This window comes from Aythya fuligula, chromosome 6, assembly GCF_009819795.1.
Source record: "Aythya fuligula isolate bAytFul2 chromosome 6, bAytFul2.pri, whole genome shotgun sequence".
Lineage (NCBI taxonomy): Eukaryota > Metazoa > Chordata > Aves > Anseriformes > Anatidae > Aythya > Aythya fuligula.
The window spans coordinates 11,121,650-11,141,554 of NC_045564.1; the positions used below are offsets into that span (position 1 = coordinate 11,121,650).

Below are 19,905 nucleotides of genomic sequence, written 5' to 3' on the forward strand. Positions count from 1 at the left end.
CCCCCATCCCCTGCCCGTCCTGCAGGCAGGGCTCCGGCTTTGCCACGCTGCTGGGTGGTGGCTTGAAAAGCAGCCCGGGAGAAATTGGGGTGTGCACAGGCTTCACCGGGGAGTTCTTGTTTTACCTCGTCCCTTTGAAAGCGATCAGAGAGGCCTGCTGGGACTGTTGGTTATTTGTAGGGGCCGTTGGTTATCTGTAAGGGCCAGGTCCCTCCCTTGGGTGGCATCCCTGCCCGTGGCAGGGGGTTGGAGTTAGCTGACCTCTAAGGTCCCATCCTACCCGAGCCCTTCCATGATTCTCCTGTGCTGCAGGACCCGGGATCAGGAGCCCCCAGGAGCGCACCCCCTGCACCAGGGGACACACCAGCACCCTGGGGACCCTGGTGGGACCCCCTGCAGCATCGCCCGCGCCCCCCAGCCCCCCAGCCCGGCAGCCAGCTCTCAGCAGCATCCCTCCACCACCCCCAGCTCCCAGGGGAGCGGGGGCACCCCCGGCTCCACCAGCACGGGGCAGCACCCCAGGGAGCGCAGGGCTGGCATCCCCCGCTGCCCTGCCGGGCTGCCGGTGGCGGTCCCCGGGTGGCAGGGAGGGGAGGGCCGGGCATGCAGCGGGCAGGCAGAGCGGCAGGACGGGGGGGGCTCAGCTCGCCGGGGTGGGCAGGGCCTGCGGGGCCGGGCAGGGCGCACCCAGCTCCCGCAGCCGCCGCGCTCGGAGCCAGCCCCGCCGCGCCCGGCGGCCTCCCCCCCCCCCGGCCCCTTCCCCAGCCTCCCTCCCCGCTTCCCCCTGCCCCTCTCCTCCCTTCCCGGCCCCCTCCTGTACCCTGCCCCCGGCAGCCCCCAGCCCTCCCCATCCTCTCCAGAGCCCGCCCGGCCGTCGCTCCATCCGTCTGTCCGTGCGTCCGTCCGGGGGGCAGGTAGGAATTCCTCCCCTTCCCCGGGACTTTGCTCCCCCGGGGGTGCCGGGGCTGGGGGCGGCGGGGTTCCCCGTGGGCAAGGTGCGGGGGCAGCCCCCTGCTTTCTGCCGGGGCGAGGATGCTCTCCCCGGGCAGCAGCGCTCCGGGAAGGTGTCCCCGACCCCCGGCGGGGCCGTGCTACCTCCCGCTCCGCTCGGAGTTTGCTCCCATCCCGTCACGCCACTTGCCTGGGCGAGGGCAGCTCCCAACAAGCCCCAAAGTTCGCTGTCCCCACGCGGGTGCAGGGGGAAGCACGCGTGGGCCCTGCGGGGTGGCGGCGGGGATGCTGTGCTGCTGCTTTTCGGGTGCGCAGCAAAGGCACGTCGGGCCCCCCGCTCTGCATCTCCAAGTGCCTGCCGAGCAAACTCCTTGCCGTACCCACAGCTGGGGGAGAAAGAGGGCCTGGACCCCATTTTTTTTGGAGCACACATCTCTGAGCACCCTAAATCATCGGGCATCCCACCTCCTCCAGTGGCCGCAGCGCTGCGGAGCGTCCCCACCCCGGCACGGATGCTGCATGGCCCCCCGGGAATGGCGCAGAGCCCCGCGGCCCGGGGTCACAGCTCTGGTTGGGGAGAGCCCCGTGGGAGGTGAGGGAGGCACCCCAAATCCCTGTGAGCTAGCCTGGGCTTTCTAGGAGGATGTATTTCCACCTGGGAGGATGCGATGGGGAAACCCCTGCCCGAACTTGTGTCTAAACTGCGGAGGCGCAGCTCTGCCACGCAGTCCCAGGCAGGTGCCAAAAGCAGTGCCAGCATCCTCGGGGTGGGTCAGAAGATGCTCGGCCCTTGCGCTCCGGGTGCAGCCAGGACCCCGTCTTGTTCCCCTGGGCTGTGCAGAGGCCCCAGGTGAGCGTGGGCTCATTTCAGGGCTGAAGCCCACTCCCACCCACCCGCGGCTGAATTAAGACAGCACTTGGAAGTGATTGAGTCAAACGTTTTCCTTAGAAAACAGCAAAACAAAGCACTGCAAAGTGTCTGCCTTATTTTTGGGGTTGTTTCATCCTCGGTCCTAACCTGAAGCCCCCAAGCCAGCCAGACCAGGCTGGGGTTCCTGCACCGCTCTGCTGGGGTCGGGATGCTCAACGCCTCTGTGTGGCTCTGCCCTCTGATTTACCCATCTCTGGCAGTTTCTGGGGGTTTGTCACTGCTCTGCCGGGGCTCCCTGCCACCCGTGGCTGCACGTGTCCCCTCCCCAGGAGGGCGGCCTCGTCCCTGGGGTGCAGACAGCCCTCGTGGTGGTGACCGAGGGTCCTGGAGCCAGCGTCTCACCAGAAGGGGTTAACCCCGGCGCTTGTCTCGGGTGTCCTGCTGCTGGCTGCTTTGCATCAGGGTGCGGTAAAAGCTTTTACGCCTTGGCTGGCTTTCAAGGGCAGAGGCTGGAGGATGACTCACGCTCCCCTGCCGCCAGCCACCACCGAGGAGCAGCAAACCTGTTGTGCTGGCGGGCGCAAGGTGACGGCTCCCTGAAAATGCAGACGCGCCTGGAGGGCCCCCGGGGTGCAAGCAGGGGGCTGTCCCCGGGGGTTTGGGGTGCAGCATCCCTTCAACTCCCCTCCCTGTCGTCCGCAGGGCACGAGGTGCTGCAGACCCAACGCTGCCAGATGCGTCTCCGCGCCGCGCCGTGCTGGGGACCGTCCCCGGGGGTAAGAGGGGAGCAGAGGCACGGGGGAGGCTGGAGTGGAGGCCAGGGCCAGGCCACTCCGTGCCACGAGGCCGGCAGGCATGCCCCTGCCATGGGGACACGGGAAGCGGGGTGATTTATGGCGAGGTCCCTGCTGGTTTCGAGCCCAGGCTCAGCCCGTTGTGCTCCCAAAATGAGGCGAGAGTTTTGGGAAGTGGCCGTGCACGAGGGCGCACGGGCTGAGATCCTAGGCAGGGGGGAAGGACTGAGCTGCTGCTGTCTCCCTGAATGCTGGAAAAGGGATGAATACGCTTGGAAAAGGGATGAATAAACTCGGAAAAGGGATGAATAAGCTCCGGCCAAGGCACAGCCGGGCTGCTCGGTGGTGCTGGGTTGCCATCTAGTGCTGCCACTGAGCCCTACGGAGCAGGGCTGACGTCTGCCTCGGGGATGGTGTCAGAGGAACAGCAGCAGGTCCACGTCGGGGTTGCGCCTCTCTGCGTCTCTCTGGCTTGAAGGGATGTGTCCCAAACCAAAACTCACCTCCCTTTTATGCGTTTTGGGGGAACTGCTCTTGCTCGGCTTTGTGCCAGCATCTGTGCTCAGGAATTCACACAAATTTTTGAGCTTTCAGGGTGAAATAATCCCAGCCGGACACAGCTTCAGTCAGCCTGGTGTTGTCCTGCTCAGGGCGTGAGCTGGACCAGAGACCTCCGGAGATGCTCCCAGCCCAAAGCACCCCACGAGTCCGTCCTTTGTTCAAACACCAAAACAATTCACTGTGTAAAGGCTTTTACATGACAGATAACACAAAGGCAATGTTTTGGGGAGCTGTAGGAAGCAGACCCCGGGGTGTCCCTGAGAAAAGACCCTTCCCTGGGAAGGTGCCGCTGGCTGCTCCGTGGGGCCGTGGTGGCCTTGGCTGCTGCGTGCAATGCACCTGGAGGCAGGCAGGCAGCTTGGGGAGCTGCAGTGCCAAAAGGCAGCAGGCACAATCCTGACATTTATGACATCTGTCAGCTTTGGGGACGATGCTCCTGCTGCAGCTGCTCGGCGTGCTCTGTGGCTCCGGGGGCTGGCTGCCCCTCCAGGGGAGGGCAGCGGGAGGAGGAGGATGCCTTGGGGACGCCCAGCATCAGGAGAGAGATCTTGCAGGACGTGTGGGGCTGTGATGGGAAGGGTGGTGAGCGTGTGGCGAGGTGCAGAGAAACAGCCCCAGAGTCCCTGTTAGCCCAGCCTCAGTCCCCATCTCCCCCAGGACATTTTATTGCAGGTGGGCTCTGCGCTGGGGGTCCCCAAATACGATCCCCCTGTGGATGACCCCAAACAGCCCTGTTTAATGGACCTAACCCCCATCCTCCCACAAAAGAAAGGAAGGATTCTGGATTCCACTGGCTTTGGCCTGAGGAGGGAGGGAAAGGCAAAAAGCTGAGCCTCCCCCTCGTCCACCCGTTTGTCCTCTAAAAGATTAGTTCCCCTGCCCTGGCTTACGGGGATTTGCAGCCGCTCCATCTGCTCAGCCCGGCGGGGCCGCGGGTGCCAGGAGGAGCCTGGTGGCTGTCCCCGCTCTGGGGTTTGCTCCTGGGGTTTTGCAGCACCGCTGCCAATGCAGGGGCTGCAAGCAGCTGCCCTACAAGTGGGGTGGGATGTGGGGCAACGTCCAGGCACCGGGGACAGCACGGCTGCTGGGATGTGGCTGCCAGCCCGACCTCCGCACAGCTCCCTGCAGTCTGTGGGTGCCCCGCGGCTTTTTTTGCCGGTTAGCAGAGAGGGAGGAGAGGCAGAGCCTGGGAGTGAGCCCCCAGAGCTGCTCTTGTGAGCATGTAGAAGGCCACGGGGGTGCTCAAGGGGTGGGGGGCAGCTTCAGGGAGGTGGGTGCCCGCTAAAACCCCCGTGGCCAAGGGGGAAGCAGGTAGGTGGGGGGCAGGCTGTTGGAAAAGCATCATCTGCAGGGGGAGAGAAACGGGCTTTGCAGGCAGACCTGCGGTGCCTGATAGGGCTTTGGGGATAAACTGGGGGGGTTCTGGCTCACGAGTATTTTAGGGACGTGTTTTCTGGAGGTGAAGAGCGAGAGGAGCGACGAGGGGCTCTCCTCTCTCCCGCTCCATCGCTCCCATCTCGTCAGCAGGCACTGGGGAAGGTGGCGGGTAGCAAAGAGGCTGGAGGTAAGCTAGAGGAGAGCTGGTGACAAGCGGGCTGGCTGGATTTATAGGGACTGACTGAACTGGGTTTGTGGAAGCACCGGGGGGCTGGCGGGTGGTGCCGGGGCTTCACCAAGCGCCATCCCGCACCCGAGCTGCTGCGGCACCGCTGCGGTGTGGAGAGCACGGGGGGATGCAGGACGCTGGAGCCTCTGCCCGTGCCCTGACTGCGAGGTGTCAGCCGGGAAGTCTTTTACCTTCACCTCGCCTCCCCAAATGGACAATGTCTCCGCTCATTAGGCACCCACCCAGGGGGCAGATGTCAGCTCGGCTCATGTAGCTCTCGGCTTTTCTCAGCTCGCCGCTGCCGCAGCTCTGACGGCCTCGGAGCGCTCAGCTCCCATCACGTCAGGTGGCGGCCACATCCTGTATCCTCTGCCCACCCTGCCTGCCCCCAGCGGCTCCTCCGCAGGAGCTGCTCACCTTCCTCCCCTCCTAAGGAACGCGGCCTCTGAGGATGCTTCATTAAAAGGCCGGGAAATAATGGGCACCGGCGGCACGCGTGCGCGCGCGGCGCTCGCTTGGTTTTTCCTTGCCGGGCAGCGCCTGGGAGGAGAAGCCATCACTGCAGCCTGCCTGCTGAGGCTGATGCGTCCCGACAGCTTGTTCACTGGGACATTAAAATCATTGCCTCTGTCTGTGTAAAACGCACGGCGAGCCGGGTGATGGGAACACAGGTCAGGGGAGGATTGTTCTCTCCCCTTTGCACCAAGCAGGTCCCACCCGGGCAGGAGCATGGCACAGGTCCCCTCTGACACCAAGTGGGACGTTCCCTTTCTGGGGTGTGTTTCTGGGGAGAGCACCCCAATCCCACCAGTGCATCCCCCCAGTCTTTAACCAGGGGCTTTGGTTTCCCTGGGGGGCTTCAGCAAAGCGAGGGGATGCCTTGGAGCCCCTCTCTGAACCCATGACCCAAAGGCAGGCCAAGTAAAGTGGCACTACAGGCGCAGAGTGCTCACAGGTGAGGACATCAGGCTGATTTTATTCAAGGCATCTGTGCAGGCAGCTTGCACCAGTCATTAAATAGTGGTGCACTGCCCCCTCTTAGGGGTTTGCAGTCTGCAGAAGAGGCAGGCTGGGTGCTGGAACAAGCATCACGGTCACGGTCAGCACAAAAATGTGCCTTGGGCTGGGCAAGGCAGGTGACAGCACACAGCAGTACTTCCCCTCTGCCTCCTTTCCGTACCACAAGGTCAAACCATCTTCAGAGAGTGTTTGGCCACATCTCTGTGATTGCACCGTTCAAGCCCAAGTCTTGCAGGATTTTTGAGCACAGGAATGCGATGGCTGAGGCCTTCAGCACACACAGGTGGCATCAAGCAAGGAAACGGTGCTGCCAAGCTGGTATTGATGGTATCCCAAGGTACTTTCATTTATTTATATTTTTTTCCGGGAGCAATAGGTGTAATTTTGCTGGGATCTGGATGCCTTTGCTGGGCATTTTGCAGAGCCATCCCGGAGAGAGGCTCTGGGAGGTGATGGCGAGGATGGCAGTCAGCAAGCAGAACAAAATGTCACTTGGCTGTGAGCTTGTGATGCTGCCTCCTAATGCAGCCGCTGACTTGCACTGGCCACATCCTGCCGTGGTCAGGGGCTTGCCCTGCCTGGCAGCTGGTGAGCATTTGGGCAGAAGGGCTGTGATGCACGTAACGAGAAGCAGAGCTGCTGGAAAATGGACTGATATTTGATTAGGAAAACTGCTGACAAGCTCCTTAATGAAGCGTTTCCTGGATGCTTAGACTTATCTTGGGCTAAGCTGGGAATCGGGGCCTGGAAGACAAATAAACAGTGCTTTCCTCATGAATTCTCAATAGCCTTTCCCCCAAAATGCCTAAAAGAGATTTCAAGCTTAGGCCATGAATTCTCACTGGGGAAACACCCAACCAAGACCCAAGCAGCAATGATTTTGGGAACGGGCCCCTCTCCATGCACCTAAGCACATGGTGCTGTGGCTGTGGTGTGGGGCTGATAAAAGGGACCAGGTTTGTAACCTCGAGTGAGCATATGAGAGCTGGGGATTTGACCTACATGGCAGCTCAGCCTACAGCAGCAGCCGAGCTTCATTTTTTTCTTCCTTTTCTCAACAGAGGAGCTGGTCACCAGCAAAAAAAAAAATAAATAAAAATCCCGAGGATTCCCCTTTTTGGGGCTGTTTTCCTTCCCCGTGTCGGTGGGGTGTCCTCAGGGGTGCGCGGGGTCCTGAGGTGTCACGCTCTCTTCCAGGTGCTCCCCTGCTGCCCGTGCTGCTGACCCCCAGCCCTCTGCCCCACGGCCCCCTGCCAGCTGCTGCTGCTCCTCCAACGGTGAGTTGCACCCCGACACTGCTGCTGGGAGGGCTTTGCTGGGGGCTTGCACCCGCTGGGAACGCCCAGGCACTGGAGCAGTTTCCATCTGCAAAGCTGTCGGCGCCCTGGTGCGTTCAGAGCAGCCCCGAGCTCCAGAGACAAATAGGGGGCTGCAGCTCGCCTGTCCTGCTGCTCAAAGAGCATTTTGGGCAGTGGAGAGGTTTTCCTGCCCTCTGGCACTCAGCTTATTAACTGCTCGGGCTGCTCGATTGATCGTATTGACGGGTAATGCATGCCCCAGTTAACTTATTGGGAGCAGCAGCGAAAATGAAGCAATAAAAATAACCCTGCGCCCACGTCGCCGGAACGTGTGGGAATGCTTCCCCTGCCTTCGTGGCTTGATTTCTGGATGCAGCAGAGCCCCGACCCCCACAGGGGCACCTGCTGGGGTCCTGCTCCTCCACCCAGCTCTTCTGGTGCCTTCAGGTTGGGGGCTGCTGGGGCAGGAGCTGCCCAAGCAGGCTCTGGGGGCTTTGCTGCCTGCCCCACAAACAACCCCAAGGTGGTGCTCCCAGTGGCAAGAGAAGCCCCCAGCTGGCCCCATGGGGCTGTGTTTTAGCCTGATACCAATTCCCCTTCTCGTTGGGCTGGGGCTGCACCATGCCTGACCTCTCCTGTGCCCGGCCCCACAGGCTCCTGCCGCGGCCCCTGGCTCCTGCTCCATGCTCAGCATGCCCCTGTCTGGCGGACCCGGACCCGCTGAGGAATCGCTCTGGAGCTTGAGGCCAGCCTGCAGGGTAAGGTAAGGCACACTCAGCCCCTTTCTTCACCTCTGTATCATCAGCACATGGAGCCCCTGCCCGGTCCTGTGGCCACAGAGGCTCCCGTCCTGCTGCCTCTACCCCTGCTGCACTTGGCTGCTCGCTTTCTGACACATTGGTCACGCAGCTGAAGGGCTAAGCTGGGAAGAGCAGAGATGGAGTCGTGTTCATCAGCCACTCTGCTTTTGTTACTAAAATAGATCTGCTGTGGCCTGAGGCCGTCATGTTGTCCCAGGCATTGACTATTGCAAATGGATGGCAGGGCAACATTTTCCATTAGTAAAGAGGAGGTCGTGCGTCTCTTGGGGAGAAGATAGCCCCATAAAGCAGAAATCCTCTAGCATCTGACAAACCCACCTCTCTCCTCTCCTTTTCCTGATAAACGTGCCCAGGTCACTAACAGGGATTAGCACACACGCTGCTTTCTGCACGCAAAACCCCGGGAGACATCTGCCAGAACAGCACTGCATATCTGCAAAAAGATGTCAAGTTTGGAATAAGCAGACAAAATGTTAGGAAGATTTCTCAGGGGAGCTGCAGGGGTCCTGCTAAGATGCAGCTGGGGCAGAATTTGCCCAAAAAGGGCTGTCTCTTCTCCACTTGCAGGCATCCCCTGAGCACAGGGAAGGGCTCCCCGCAGTCAACTCCAGGGAAAACCAGGGCACGTCCTCACTGGGCTGCGTGTCCAGCCTGGGACCGAGCCCCCAGACTGTCCTCCCACAAGCTCTCATGGCCCCAGTCTGTCTGGCATGTGCGGTTACCCTCTGGCCTCAGTGAAGACATTTTTCTGCAATAAGTGGCTGTTAAGGCATCATTTGGATGAACATTGTGGCATCCCGCAGCTCCCACCTCCTGCAGGAAGGTCTCCAGCCTTGATTTTCTGCCTTCCCACGCTCCCTGCCAGAAATCCCATCCCCTCTCCCAGGACTGCCACAGCCCCAACCTGGCATCCATGGGCAGGAGAGGAGCCTGGTGCAAGCCAGGAACTGTGGCTTGTTGTTGTTTTTGTTTGTTTGTTTGTTTGTTTGAAGTGTAGCTGCTGAAAAGCACAAAAAGGTGGAACAGTGTTTCATCCTTTAAATTCGGAGGTGCTACCTAATTTCTGGCAACACTGTAGATACTGGGGAAGCCTAAAAGAGGGCTCCTTCCCGGGGGGACCAGTTGGCACTGGGAATTGGCTGCTGTTCCATCCAGCACCTGGGCAGTGTTGGTGCTGGGGCAGAGCTGCCTGGGGGCTGGCAAGGTGCTCCCATGGAGGTGTCCGTGCTGGCAAAGGGAAGAGCTGGCCATGGTGTGGCGTGAGGCTGGCTGATGGCAAATGATTTCCCAGTTTGACCCTTCTGCTCAATCTGAACGTGAAGGTGAATCGGCAGAGCTGACGGCATCGATCCGGGCCGCAGGCGACCAGCGCCATGCCCCATGGAGGGCTCGGCCACCGTCGCGTGGTCCCTCTCGCTTTTTCCCTGCCCTCCCCTTCACGCCTTTCCAAAGCCATCCGTCAGAGCTCGGCACCGTGCTGCTGACCTTGCTGGGAGCCAGGGGCACGGTGTCTGCCATGTCCTGCCCGGCTGCCGTGGATGCAGGAGCCGAGTGGCCACGCCGGGTGCCGGGGAGCAGGTCTCTCGTAGGTGGGGGGAATTTTCTGCTGGGCTGGTGGCCATGTGGCACCTGAGGGTCTGGGTGTTGTAACAAGCAAGCGAGGAATTCATGGTGTTTGGTTTGGTTGCAGAGCAAAATGTGGCTGGAAGCATCTTCACGCTGCTCTTGGAGGAGTCTTCAGATAAAATGCCATATGGACCAGAAAAGTGTGTGCCTTTGACATGCTGGGAAATAAAATGTGAGCATAGCTTGGAAACCCAGAGCTTGCGTTTTCTAATACATAGAAAGCACTTTTCTGGGGGAAGGAAAGATGATGCATCTTCCCTCAGCATCTTCCTTGCTTTAGCCGGGGATTTCCTGCAGCTGAAAACAACAAACCATTTTAATCTAAGTATTGCTTGTTCTGATCTTTTAATCCAGCTTGCTTTCTATCAGCAGAGCAGCCTAAAATCATTTCTCTGCCTGCCTGCCTATTATATAATTATCCAGCAGATTACCCAGGGCCAGATGTGGCTGGGCACTGCTGAGGAGGGTGAGGGGGCCGTGAAGGAGCACTGCGGGGCTAGGTGGGAGGCGAGCTGGCTGCTTTGGGCCCAGGGGTCTGCGTCTCAGTATGCAATAGCAAGGAAGGTTATTCCTTGACTCATGTTGGAGTAAGAGGTCCTGTTGTCTGGCTGGAGAAGTGTGACCCTCTGACCTGGGCAGGATTTCACTCAAAACCCTACTGATCTGATGCCTCAGTCCTCGTGCAGAGCATCGTTCTGGGGAACAGCCATGGCCAAGAACCAGCAGCTGGGTGGGACATGGTGGTGACACCAGGATGGGTTGGAGGTGGTCAGAGCTGTGCTTCCTCACCAGAGCCTGATCTCAGGTGGTTCCTTGAGGAACCTTAGGTCTTATCCGCAGACAATAAGGCCTTGAGCCCCTGGGCAAGAGGGTGATTGGCTTCAGCTACTTTGCAGAAGCAACATGGCTAAAATTCAAGAGTTGATGCCAGAAGTGGGTTCACTCAGGGCCTTCCATTTGTGGTGGTGGTGGACAGTTGTATCATTGGCATAAGAGCATAGATAAAAGGATTTGTCAGGTGGGACTCAGATGCAATCAAATGCAGCTTCTGACTGACCCACACTGTGGGCTTGAGCCAGTAGGAGAAACAACAGTATGTCTTAGGCTCCAGAAATTCCTTTTCTCCTCAAAATGAGTGTCCTGACTCCAGTGGGGTGGTGCAGAAGAACAGCATCTAATTTAAACGTGTGAACCCGAAAACCTAGAGGCAAAAGGAACTCAACATTTCCTGTTCTCCAGTCACCCAGAAGAAAGGAGCAAGCTCCAGTGCTGCTCCATCAGCTCCCAGACAATTTGTGGGGGAGACTTTGAAGTGTTCTTTGAGCCTGGCGTGGCCATGTGGTGGGGGGAGCAGAAGGAGCCCCACCAGGAGCGTGCAGTACTCCATCTACCAGGCACTGAGCCTCTTGGTCCTTCTTCCAAGGCAGCTGTTAGAGCTGACCCTCTGCTTCTGAGGCAGGAGGTGCACTGGCTCTTGGAGTGGGTTGAGGCCACCACGGGTTAGCTGGGAGGGCAGTCGTCAGCCTAGGAAGGGTCAGAAGCAGTGCAGGGGCACGTGGTGGTCTTTTTTTGGCTATGAAATGGTTCTCACACATCCCTTTCCTTGGAGGCTCAGGGAGTGGATGTGCCAGCTGAGATCTGGGGTCTGCAGTCAGGGTTTTGACCTGGTCCTTCCATCACAGCTGGTTGTTTTAATTGCCAGCTGCCAAATGTGTGCAGCTGAACATGCTCCTCCCTCCCACAGGCACCATCCCTGGCCCATACCCTGCCCAAATGGCTCCAAATTTCCTCATTATTCACAGGCAGAGCCCCAGCACCCATCTCGTACCGGAGCTCCTTTCCCCTTCATGTTGAAAGCGCTGCCTGGCTTGTTCTCATCGCCTCGAGGCAACCTGATTTGCTCAGTGGCCTTTAAAAAAAAAAATAAAAGAAAATCAAAGCCCACTGAAACGACAAAAGCATCGGTGGTGGGTGCATCCCCCTCTCCAGCAATCCAAGGGATTTGGGAGAAAATAGGTCACGTGCTCCCCATCCCGTGCCACGTGGTTGCCATCCCAGGGCCAATGAGGTTTGGAGCCCTCTGCGCTGTACAGCAAAAGATCACTGGGATTTTTTTCCCCGTAGCATTTTTCATCCTTTCCAAACGTGAAAAGAGTGGCCATCTGTGCGGACCCGTCACGCGAAATCAGCGCTAAAGCGGCTCTTTGGAGAAGGTAAGAAGATTTAAGAGATTGTGTTGGTGGAAGTCCACCTGCCGTGTGCAACTTTTCCCACAGATGAAAATTAGCGAAGAATCATGAAATGAGGCAGGTACGGAGCTCCAGTATGGCTTAAAAGAGCCTTGAACCCTTAAGAAGGCTCTTAAGCGAATCTCGTAAGCGAATCTCTTGAGTAGAGAAAATTAAACTCCGTGTTGGATGGAGGTGGGACCATGGGAGAAAGGTAGTTAGATTAAGTTAATGACTGCTCCTCCAGTCTCCTCTAAAATATTTGGTTTTGCAGAATTGTCGTTCTTTGTTGCAGAGTGCTCTTTATTTTCGTGAAATTGAATTTCACCTTCATCTTGTGGCTAATGCTAGAAGATGGTATCGCAGGGTAGGGAAGTGCCTGTCTCTGCGCTAACTGGAACCTCCAGCCATCCCTCGCCTGTGTGATTAGCAGTGCGTGCCTTGGGCAGCGTTGGTTATGGGTGTGCGCAGGGTGGGAAAAGCAGAAATCAAATTGGCTTAAAGAAATTGATGCTGGAGTAACATAGATGTTGACTGCGTCTTGGTTTGTCAATGTCATAGCACCTCCAAATCTATTTGATTAAATTTTTACATTTTGGTTCTATTTCCATGATTATTTTTTTCTCCTGAACTGAGGAAATGCACTGAAATTGGATTTGGGAATAGGAACGCCTTTTATAATGAGGCTCGCTCTTTTTCTTTAAATTTTTGTCTTCGGATAACCATTTTACTTATGGTAGCTACGTTTTTGATACCATTGCATTTTTCCTGTTGCATTTTATTTGCTTAAAATATTTCTTTATAAGCATTAAAGTGAGCTATTAGTTTCAAAGGTTATGGAGGACTTAAATGCCGTTGAAATAAATCCCAAAATATCACATCCTTATTATAAAGGGAAAATGTTCTCAAGATGTATTTGTCTTGTAATCTGAGTTTTCTGGGATAATGTAGTTTTAATGTGAACCATATTAGAAAATCTCATTTTATTACTCGGAAGTCACGTCTGGCTTAAAAATAAACCAGAAACAGTGGATGAAGGGCATTGTGCTTAAGTTTCCATACAGTGATTGACCTTTGTTTTGACAGATGCAATGGCAGATGCTAGCCTGCATTTTGATACAGAAACCCAACCCTGGAAAACTGCAGTTTTACATAATATTTGGGGTTTCATTTTTAAGTCCAAAATAATTCAGTAACATTTCTGGAGCTCTTAATCTCAGACTTTTTCCCCCTCTCTTATGGATTAATTTGTATAAACATTTTTATTATTCCCAGATATAAAGGCAAAATTTAAGGTCTTTCTTCCGGAGTAACAAATCTCAGAGATGTTCCCTTAATCCGGCTGAATTAAAGGACATCTCTTTCTGAAGAAAACAATGCTTTTGGAGAAAAAACTTTGCTGATAAAGAACAAGGTTATTTTTTAAGTTGATTTAAGATTATTTTATTATCTGTATCTGCCCTTCAATATGTCTTAAAGAGTTCGCGGGATTTTGGTGAGGAGGACCAGAAAATGTGAACACTGCCGCTATCAGCAGTGCTCTTTGTGTGGATCAGACCTAGCAGACCCTGTCCTCTGCTGCGTGCGGAGATTTGGGGTGGAAGCGGAGGGGTTCTGGGTGCCTGTACAGATAAACAGCACTGACACCTTACAGGAAGCTCCGCCAGGTGGTCACCACCAACAGTTCTCGTCCTGGTGGTCCTCATCTGTCCCATGGTGGAGATGTGGGACCACTATTGAGGCAATGAGATAATTTTTTCCTCCCTTTTGCTTTTTTGCCTCTCACTGAATGCACCCGTCCTAGTGCTTGTAATCATGCACGCGCTCACTTCTGTCTTAATTTATTATTCAGGCTTTGCTAAATGAGTAAATGGTAAGGTGCAGGGCACCAGCCCTGCCACGCCAGGGTCAGGGAGGGACACTTTGGGGACAGGGTGGTCGTGGCCCCCTCCCCAGCAGCCCTGCTCCCCAGCCCAGCCAATGCACCGGCTTCCTCAATGTTTGGACCCGAGGTTACAGAGGACCTAGCACAGGGAGAAGGAGAGAGGAAAACACGGCTCTCCTTGATCGTAATCGAGGCTGAGGTTTAGCTGAAGTGAAAACAGATCGGGAGTGACAGTTTTGGAGCCTGCTGTCAGGGTCTGAGCACGGCGCGGCAGCGATCCACCCCCGGCTGCCCAGGGCCACCCTCCTCCCTTTCCTCCTCCTCCTCCTCCTCACCGGCGAGCGCAGGATGGAGCCGTGCTGCCGGGCTGCATCCACCACAGTCACGGGCACATCTCATGCCCAGGGCTGGTGGCACGGCTGCCGGCTTTGTCGCATGCCAGGGCAGTGCTGGGTGGGCCCCACACTGAGCACAGCCACGTTCTGCAGCCCCGTGCAAATTGGTGCGGGGGAAAGGATGGGTTCGGGTCTGTGCTGCTTCACCAAGGGCAAGGAGAGAGACTGAGGGCTCTCTGCCCACTCCCAAAGAGCATCTCCTTTGGCCACAAGTCCAGTTCCTTGCCCGGAGGCCAGAGCATCTCTGGCCACCATGGAGGACGTGTGTTTGGGTTTGCTGAGAGCCAGCACCATGGAGGAATTGAAGCTCTGGATTCAGCCCTGACCGTGGTCAGTATGGTCAACATAACCAGCTCCCTGCCTGTGTTGAGCTGCTGCCTCCTGCCACCCCGTGTATTGCAGGTCAGTCTGACTGTCCATCCGTCAGCGCCTGGACAGACAGACCCCTTCAGGGCAGCCCTCGCGCTGCAAGCCCTGTCCCTATTTCCAGGGATTAGGGAGAGAAATGGAGCTGGGATGAGATGAGGCAGTAGATTGCTGTGCTTGCAGGATGAAGAGATTTGTGGGCTGCCCCCAGATCAGTAGATTGAAAACGGAGAGAAATTATTGGGATGATGCTGCCAGTGGGATTAAAGCCAGCACGGCCAGCAGGCTGTGGCAGAGGGGAGTGAGGGGGGGCACGGATCAGGGTTGCAGGATGCCTGCTGCTCTGTATGCAGCTGGGAGCTGCGGGGAGATGCTGCATCATCATCTCTCAGAGGATGCACGGGAAGCAGATGCACCCCATCCCCAATTTTCTGGGATTTTCAGCCCAGCACAGTGGGCTGAGATGGAGAGAGGGGGACAGGAGGTCCCCCTCCTTCTTGGTGGCTAGATCCAGAGAAACGCGTGATGGGCTTTACTGCGGCTCTGCAGCAGCGGTGTAGAGAAGGTTTTGTGCTGGTTGAGTCCCTTCATCCCATCCAGCTTCGGACTCAGCTATCCCCTTGAGGCTACGTGCACAGCAGTGGGATGAATGTGCCTCTTGCTTTCTGCCGGTGGCTCCAGAGGTGGTCTCCTCTCAGCTGCCCCCATTTGCCTGGCTGCTGGAGGACAAGCTGTGTGTCCTCCGAGCTCTGCGCAGCACCACGTGTCCTCTCCTGATTTGCAATCACCCATCATAGGCCTACGGCCATGAGTGTCCTCTTTTGAGTGTCCCTTGGCCTTCTCCTGAAAAAAAGGCATGTAGAAGATGGCACACAGGGGACTGCAATTTAATAACCTTGCCCTGCAGTCTTTGGATGGTTGCATTTCCAATGTTGGCTGCTCTGGCATCCTTTGTTGAGGAAGGGGCCCTCCCAGAGCATCGCTGTGGTGTCTGCACTGGGCAGCTCTCCTGCATGGAGAAGGAGTGTGCTTGACTGAAGTGAAGTGTGTCCAAAAGCATTGCCATGAATGCCTGCTTCCTAGCATCGCACTGAACATAACCACTAAAATATGCTGTTCTGGGCTGATTTCTGCTTGATGGAGCATAGGCACGAGACAACTCATTCTCCTTGATTGTGAATGTTGACCATATCATCTGTGGGGCAGTGGGGTCCGGTGCAAGGCCCCTGTGGGATGTGTGTGTTGGAGGGACCCTCCAGGATGGGTCAGGTGGATCAAATTGTGTGGCCACTCTCCACAGACCACTATGTAGCCTGGTAATAGCATCTCCCAGCGTGAGGTGGCATCTCCTTGCTTCCTTTCCTTAGCTGGGGCCAAAAAATAGGCTAAATAAGATGCATTTCTGCAGCATGACTCCCTTCCCAGTGGCTCCATCCATGCACCAGTGCAGACGGCTACCTTCCTTATCGCAGGAGATGTTATTTTCTCAGTGTGTGGGGTCTCAAGCCCACCCAGCACCCAGAAGTCTCACAGGATGCTCTTGGTCACTGGGCAGTAATAAAGCCAGCTGGGTAGTGCAAAGAGCCCTGGCTCATCTCCCCATGGGCTGAAATCTCTGGTGTACTTAACAGTTTAACCTTCACCAGAAGTACTTTTTTTTTTTTTTTTTCCTTCTGGCAAATCATTCCAAAAGCAACTACCAGGGGGAATTAGAAGTGACAGAACTAAAGTGCGTTACTCCCACCCACCCACTTCCCCCAGGCTGACAGAGGGCTTTCATTTTGGTCCAAATGAAATGAATTCATCAAAGACCCATTATCATATCATCTCCCAGCTTGTTGAGATGGTGGTTTCACAGGTTCAAGTCTAGCATTTTGCACAGGGCCGCACTATCAATGAGCCCTGAAACCACTGGGGCGTTCTGTGCTGCACGGACACCTCTGGTAGCCTGCTCCCACTACACTGAATTCCCTTCACTGGTGTGTGTCTGGCCTCTGCTTGCAATGCAGGAGCAGCTCACGTGAGTGAATGGAGCTCCTTTATCTTATAGGTGTCTCTGGATAGATTTAAGTTGCTGTACCTGAGTTATTTTCCCTAAAACTGGTAATTCACTTAAACCTGTAAGTTTTATGTCTTCTGTGGATGCATCCAGGCAAAAAGCAGGTGCTACAGTCCTTCTGGCCTGTCGCATGGGATGAAATTATTGTTTCCTCATTTCATGCACGATTTTCATCCTGGGGTGACTGGCAGGGAAAAGCTGATGCTTCCTTCACTGTCCTTCACACCAAAGGTTACTGTAATGGCATAGGCATTGCAGCCAAACCAGTACTTCTCTTTGGATCAGGCTTGCATCAGAGACCATGGATATTAACTCCAACTAGCATGAGGGGGGCCAGTTCTGCTTTTATGTGTGACTTCACATCCACGCACCACCCGTGCCAGGGTTACACTTCTGTGGGAAGCTGCTGCTGGTGTGTGTTAACTGCTGAGGTCTGGTGGGGCAGGATGAAGCAGATGGTGTCCAGCAGATAAGCAAGGAGTCCTCCTGGATGTCCCTGCCCAGGTTTCCACTGCCCAATGGCAGGAGCTAGGGCTTGGTGCTGCTCTTAGTGGCAGAGACTCACCAGCTTTCCTCACCTGGGACAGGTCTCTGCTGGGATGTGTGTGGTGCTGCATTCATCTTCCTCTTGGTTTACCAATCAGGTCAGAAATCACTCTGAAATGCATGAAATTTAGAGTAAGAATCATTACAAAAGAGAGGTGATGTGAGCATCCCTGGGGCGGGTTTGCACGTTGTACAGACCGTCTCTTCTATTTCCTTCCCAAAAAATGGAGGAGGCAGTTTTCAAGAGTCAAGCTCTGCCACAGGAGCAGGCTCAGCAACACCACCAAAAACATACAGTTTAATGTGGGTTCAGCAGGAGGGAACGCACACGCAGTATAAACAGCCTTGGGGCTGGTCTGAGAGCAGAGAAGTGCCTTTGGTTGGGATGCAGCTGAGCCCACAGCGGGACGGCGGGGCTGGGGCCATGGCCATCACCCAGGGGTGTCTGCACCAGATGGTTCTGGGCTTTGGCTAATGCCAATGTCTAGAGGCAATATCTATCCCTGGAGGGTCACCCGGTGCGAACAGCCAGCCCTGCTCTCTAGAGGGTGAAGGATATGGGGAGCAAGCTGTGCTGGCTTGAAGGGAGGTAGGGAGTGGTTAGGAAATGGAGAGGAGCTCCACAGAGCTACAGCTAGCAAAGAATTCGGCAGCAGGAGCAGGAGTTAGAAAGCAACCAGAGGCACTGAGGCTGCAGGAGAAGCTGTTTGCAGTGATGGTGTGGCACCAAATTGACGGGCAGAGGAGCCAGAAGAGGGCAGGGAGCAGTGGTTGCAGAGGAAGGAACATTTGCTTCACTGCAGTAGCAATTGAGGTAATCGACGTAGAGGTGAGTAAGGCTGGAAGAACCCCGTGGTGCACATGTGCAGGGAGGGGAAGGCAGGTTGTAATTGCTCATCAGCAGCCAACGAGTAACACCGTGGGCTGTGAGAAGGCACACATCGCCTGGAGCAGAGCAGGGGAATGAGAACAGGTGACCAAGAATGAAGTGTCCAGAAATGCCTGCTGTGAGCAGGGAGATTCATCTCCTGTAATGCTTGGTAAGACCAAGGGCAGGTGAGAAGCTGGGAAACTATGGCTGATGTACCAAGCCACAGTGGCAGCATCTTTTTTTTTTCTTCTTTTTTTGGTTAAAATTTTCTAACATAATTTCACTGGAGCTGGTGAGTGGAAGAAACATTAATCAAAATGACTCCTGTTTGTGGAAACTGGCAGCAGCAGTGAATGCAGCTGTACTGCAAACCAATGCCAGTAGCTGATGCATTTCCCTTTGGAGCCTGGGTTCAACTGAGTACTAGACTTTGGTTTTCTCCCACATCAATTTTTATCCTTGCTCCTTCCATCCCCAGTCTGATCCGGCCAGACTGTATTGTCGTCATAATCCCAAATTCGCTGCATCGCGCTGCCCCCAGCTGCTAAAACGCAATGCTGAAAATCACCGGATTAGGTCTTAATGGGAGGATCAAGCTGCAGGGAGATGAGTGGGGAGAAAGCTCCTGCTTAAGCAAGTGGACGAAGTGGACAAGCAGATCTCAGGAAAGCAAGCTAGAAAGCATAAAATGTCAGAAAAACAGCGTATTTCCTGGGCTCCCTTCTGCCTGCTTTTCTCTACAAGTAGGGCTTGGCTTTCAGTTCTCAGGTGTCAGAAAATGCTGCGCTGAGTTTTAGGAAACAGGTATTGAGAATTCAGAGGTTTTTTTAAACATTTCCTCTCTCATGCTGGAAAATGTATTTGAGTTACAGACTTTCTGGCCAAGATGTTAATTCCCAACGTGAAATTTGGCCAGTGCATTGGAAATACGGGCTTTGATGTAGATTATGGTGGTGCGCTGAAGGGCCCTGGGTCTTTAATGCTTGGCGTCCTGTTAGTGGGACTCTTGAAGCACCAAGAGACTGTGAAACACGCTGTATGTTCTTCAGGTTGGCATTGCCTTTGAGCAACCACCAAGATGCTCCAGAGCAGGATCTCCGTGTGGTCCCTGGGCAGGTGGCATCTCCTCCACGTGCAGACCAGTGCCGTGGCCACCCCGTGCTTCGCCTGCATGCATCTGCAAAGGCTCTTGGTCAACGGGGCTCCAAGGCTTTGGAGTTTGGGTGGCAGCCAGGACTGAACAAACCCGTCAGGAAGGGGTGGTTTTCTGGAAGCCATGCAATGGGTGACGGGGATGATAGAGATTTTTTGAGTTTTACTTGGCAGTGCCTGTGAACTTTCCATCCAGACCTTTCATGGAGGGGTTGGGTTGTGCCTGTGGGATGTTTTTGCACCGAATTGTCCTCTCTGTTTGTTTTCAGACAGCTTGAGCAAAACATTGCTCTCCCTCAGAATAAACACCTAGATAAAGCTGGGAAATTTGATCTCTGTAACACTGGTGAGAATATTCCATGATGGACTCTGGAAAAGAAACTCTACCTTATGAATCTGACTTCTGGCAGGACCTGGTCCCAGAGGCACAGAAGTGACTTCAGTGCAGATTACCCGAGCATATTTTCTGTTTGTTCTGTAGTTTTCTCATCTAGCTTGTAAGATGGGTTTGAGAACAGACTTGAAAAAAAGGTGTCTGCTTAGGGCAAGGGTAGTTTTACTTCTTCATAGATCCCTAGAAAAAAAAAAAAAAGAAAAAAGAAAAAAAAGAAACACTGCATCAGGGGGTTTGCAGGTGTTTTCTTTTCCCTGCTCCCTCTTTGCAGTGGTACAAAGAGGGTTACTGCTGGGGAGCACAGGCCATAGCCAGAGCAAGGACCCCTTGACCTGAAAGGCTGGGAGGAGAGCCCCCCACCCCAGCCTTGGCCCTGGGCAGCAGTGCCAGTGGCAGGTCTCCATGGTGGGCCCAGTTTGTGAGAGCCAAATCCACCCCCTCCAACAGGCCGGCTGCTGCTC

At 55.3% G+C, this 19,905-nt stretch overlaps 1 protein-coding gene and 1 long non-coding RNA gene across 26 annotated transcripts in view; both read left to right on the top strand.

Moving 5' to 3' along the window:
* Positions 1 to 820: 820 nt before the first annotated feature.
* Positions 821 to 7,059, top strand: LOC116490486. Its single transcript, XR_004253387.1, has 3 exons — positions 821 to 914; positions 2,525 to 2,598; positions 7,001 to 7,059. It is a non-coding gene; the product is annotated as an uncharacterized LOC116490486 (long non-coding RNA).
* PCBP3 (poly(rC) binding protein 3) overlaps positions 7,056 to 19,905 on the top strand; it is a 39,199-nt gene continuing 26,349 nt past the window's right edge. For 8 of the 25 annotated variants that reach the window (XM_032189657.1, XM_032189658.1, XM_032189651.1 and 5 more), the window contains exons 1-2: positions 7,060 to 7,080; positions 7,755 to 7,859. In XM_032189657.1, coding sequence (XP_032045548.1) covers positions 7,785 to 7,859 — 75 coding nt within the window. In that variant the 5' untranslated portion in view covers positions 7,060 to 7,080; positions 7,755 to 7,784. Of the gene's footprint in view, positions 7,081 to 7,754; positions 7,865 to 11,672; positions 11,762 to 19,905 lie in introns of those variants that run through there. The other 17 variants (XM_032189668.1, XM_032189670.1, XM_032189669.1 and 14 more) reach the window with 10 other exon arrangements.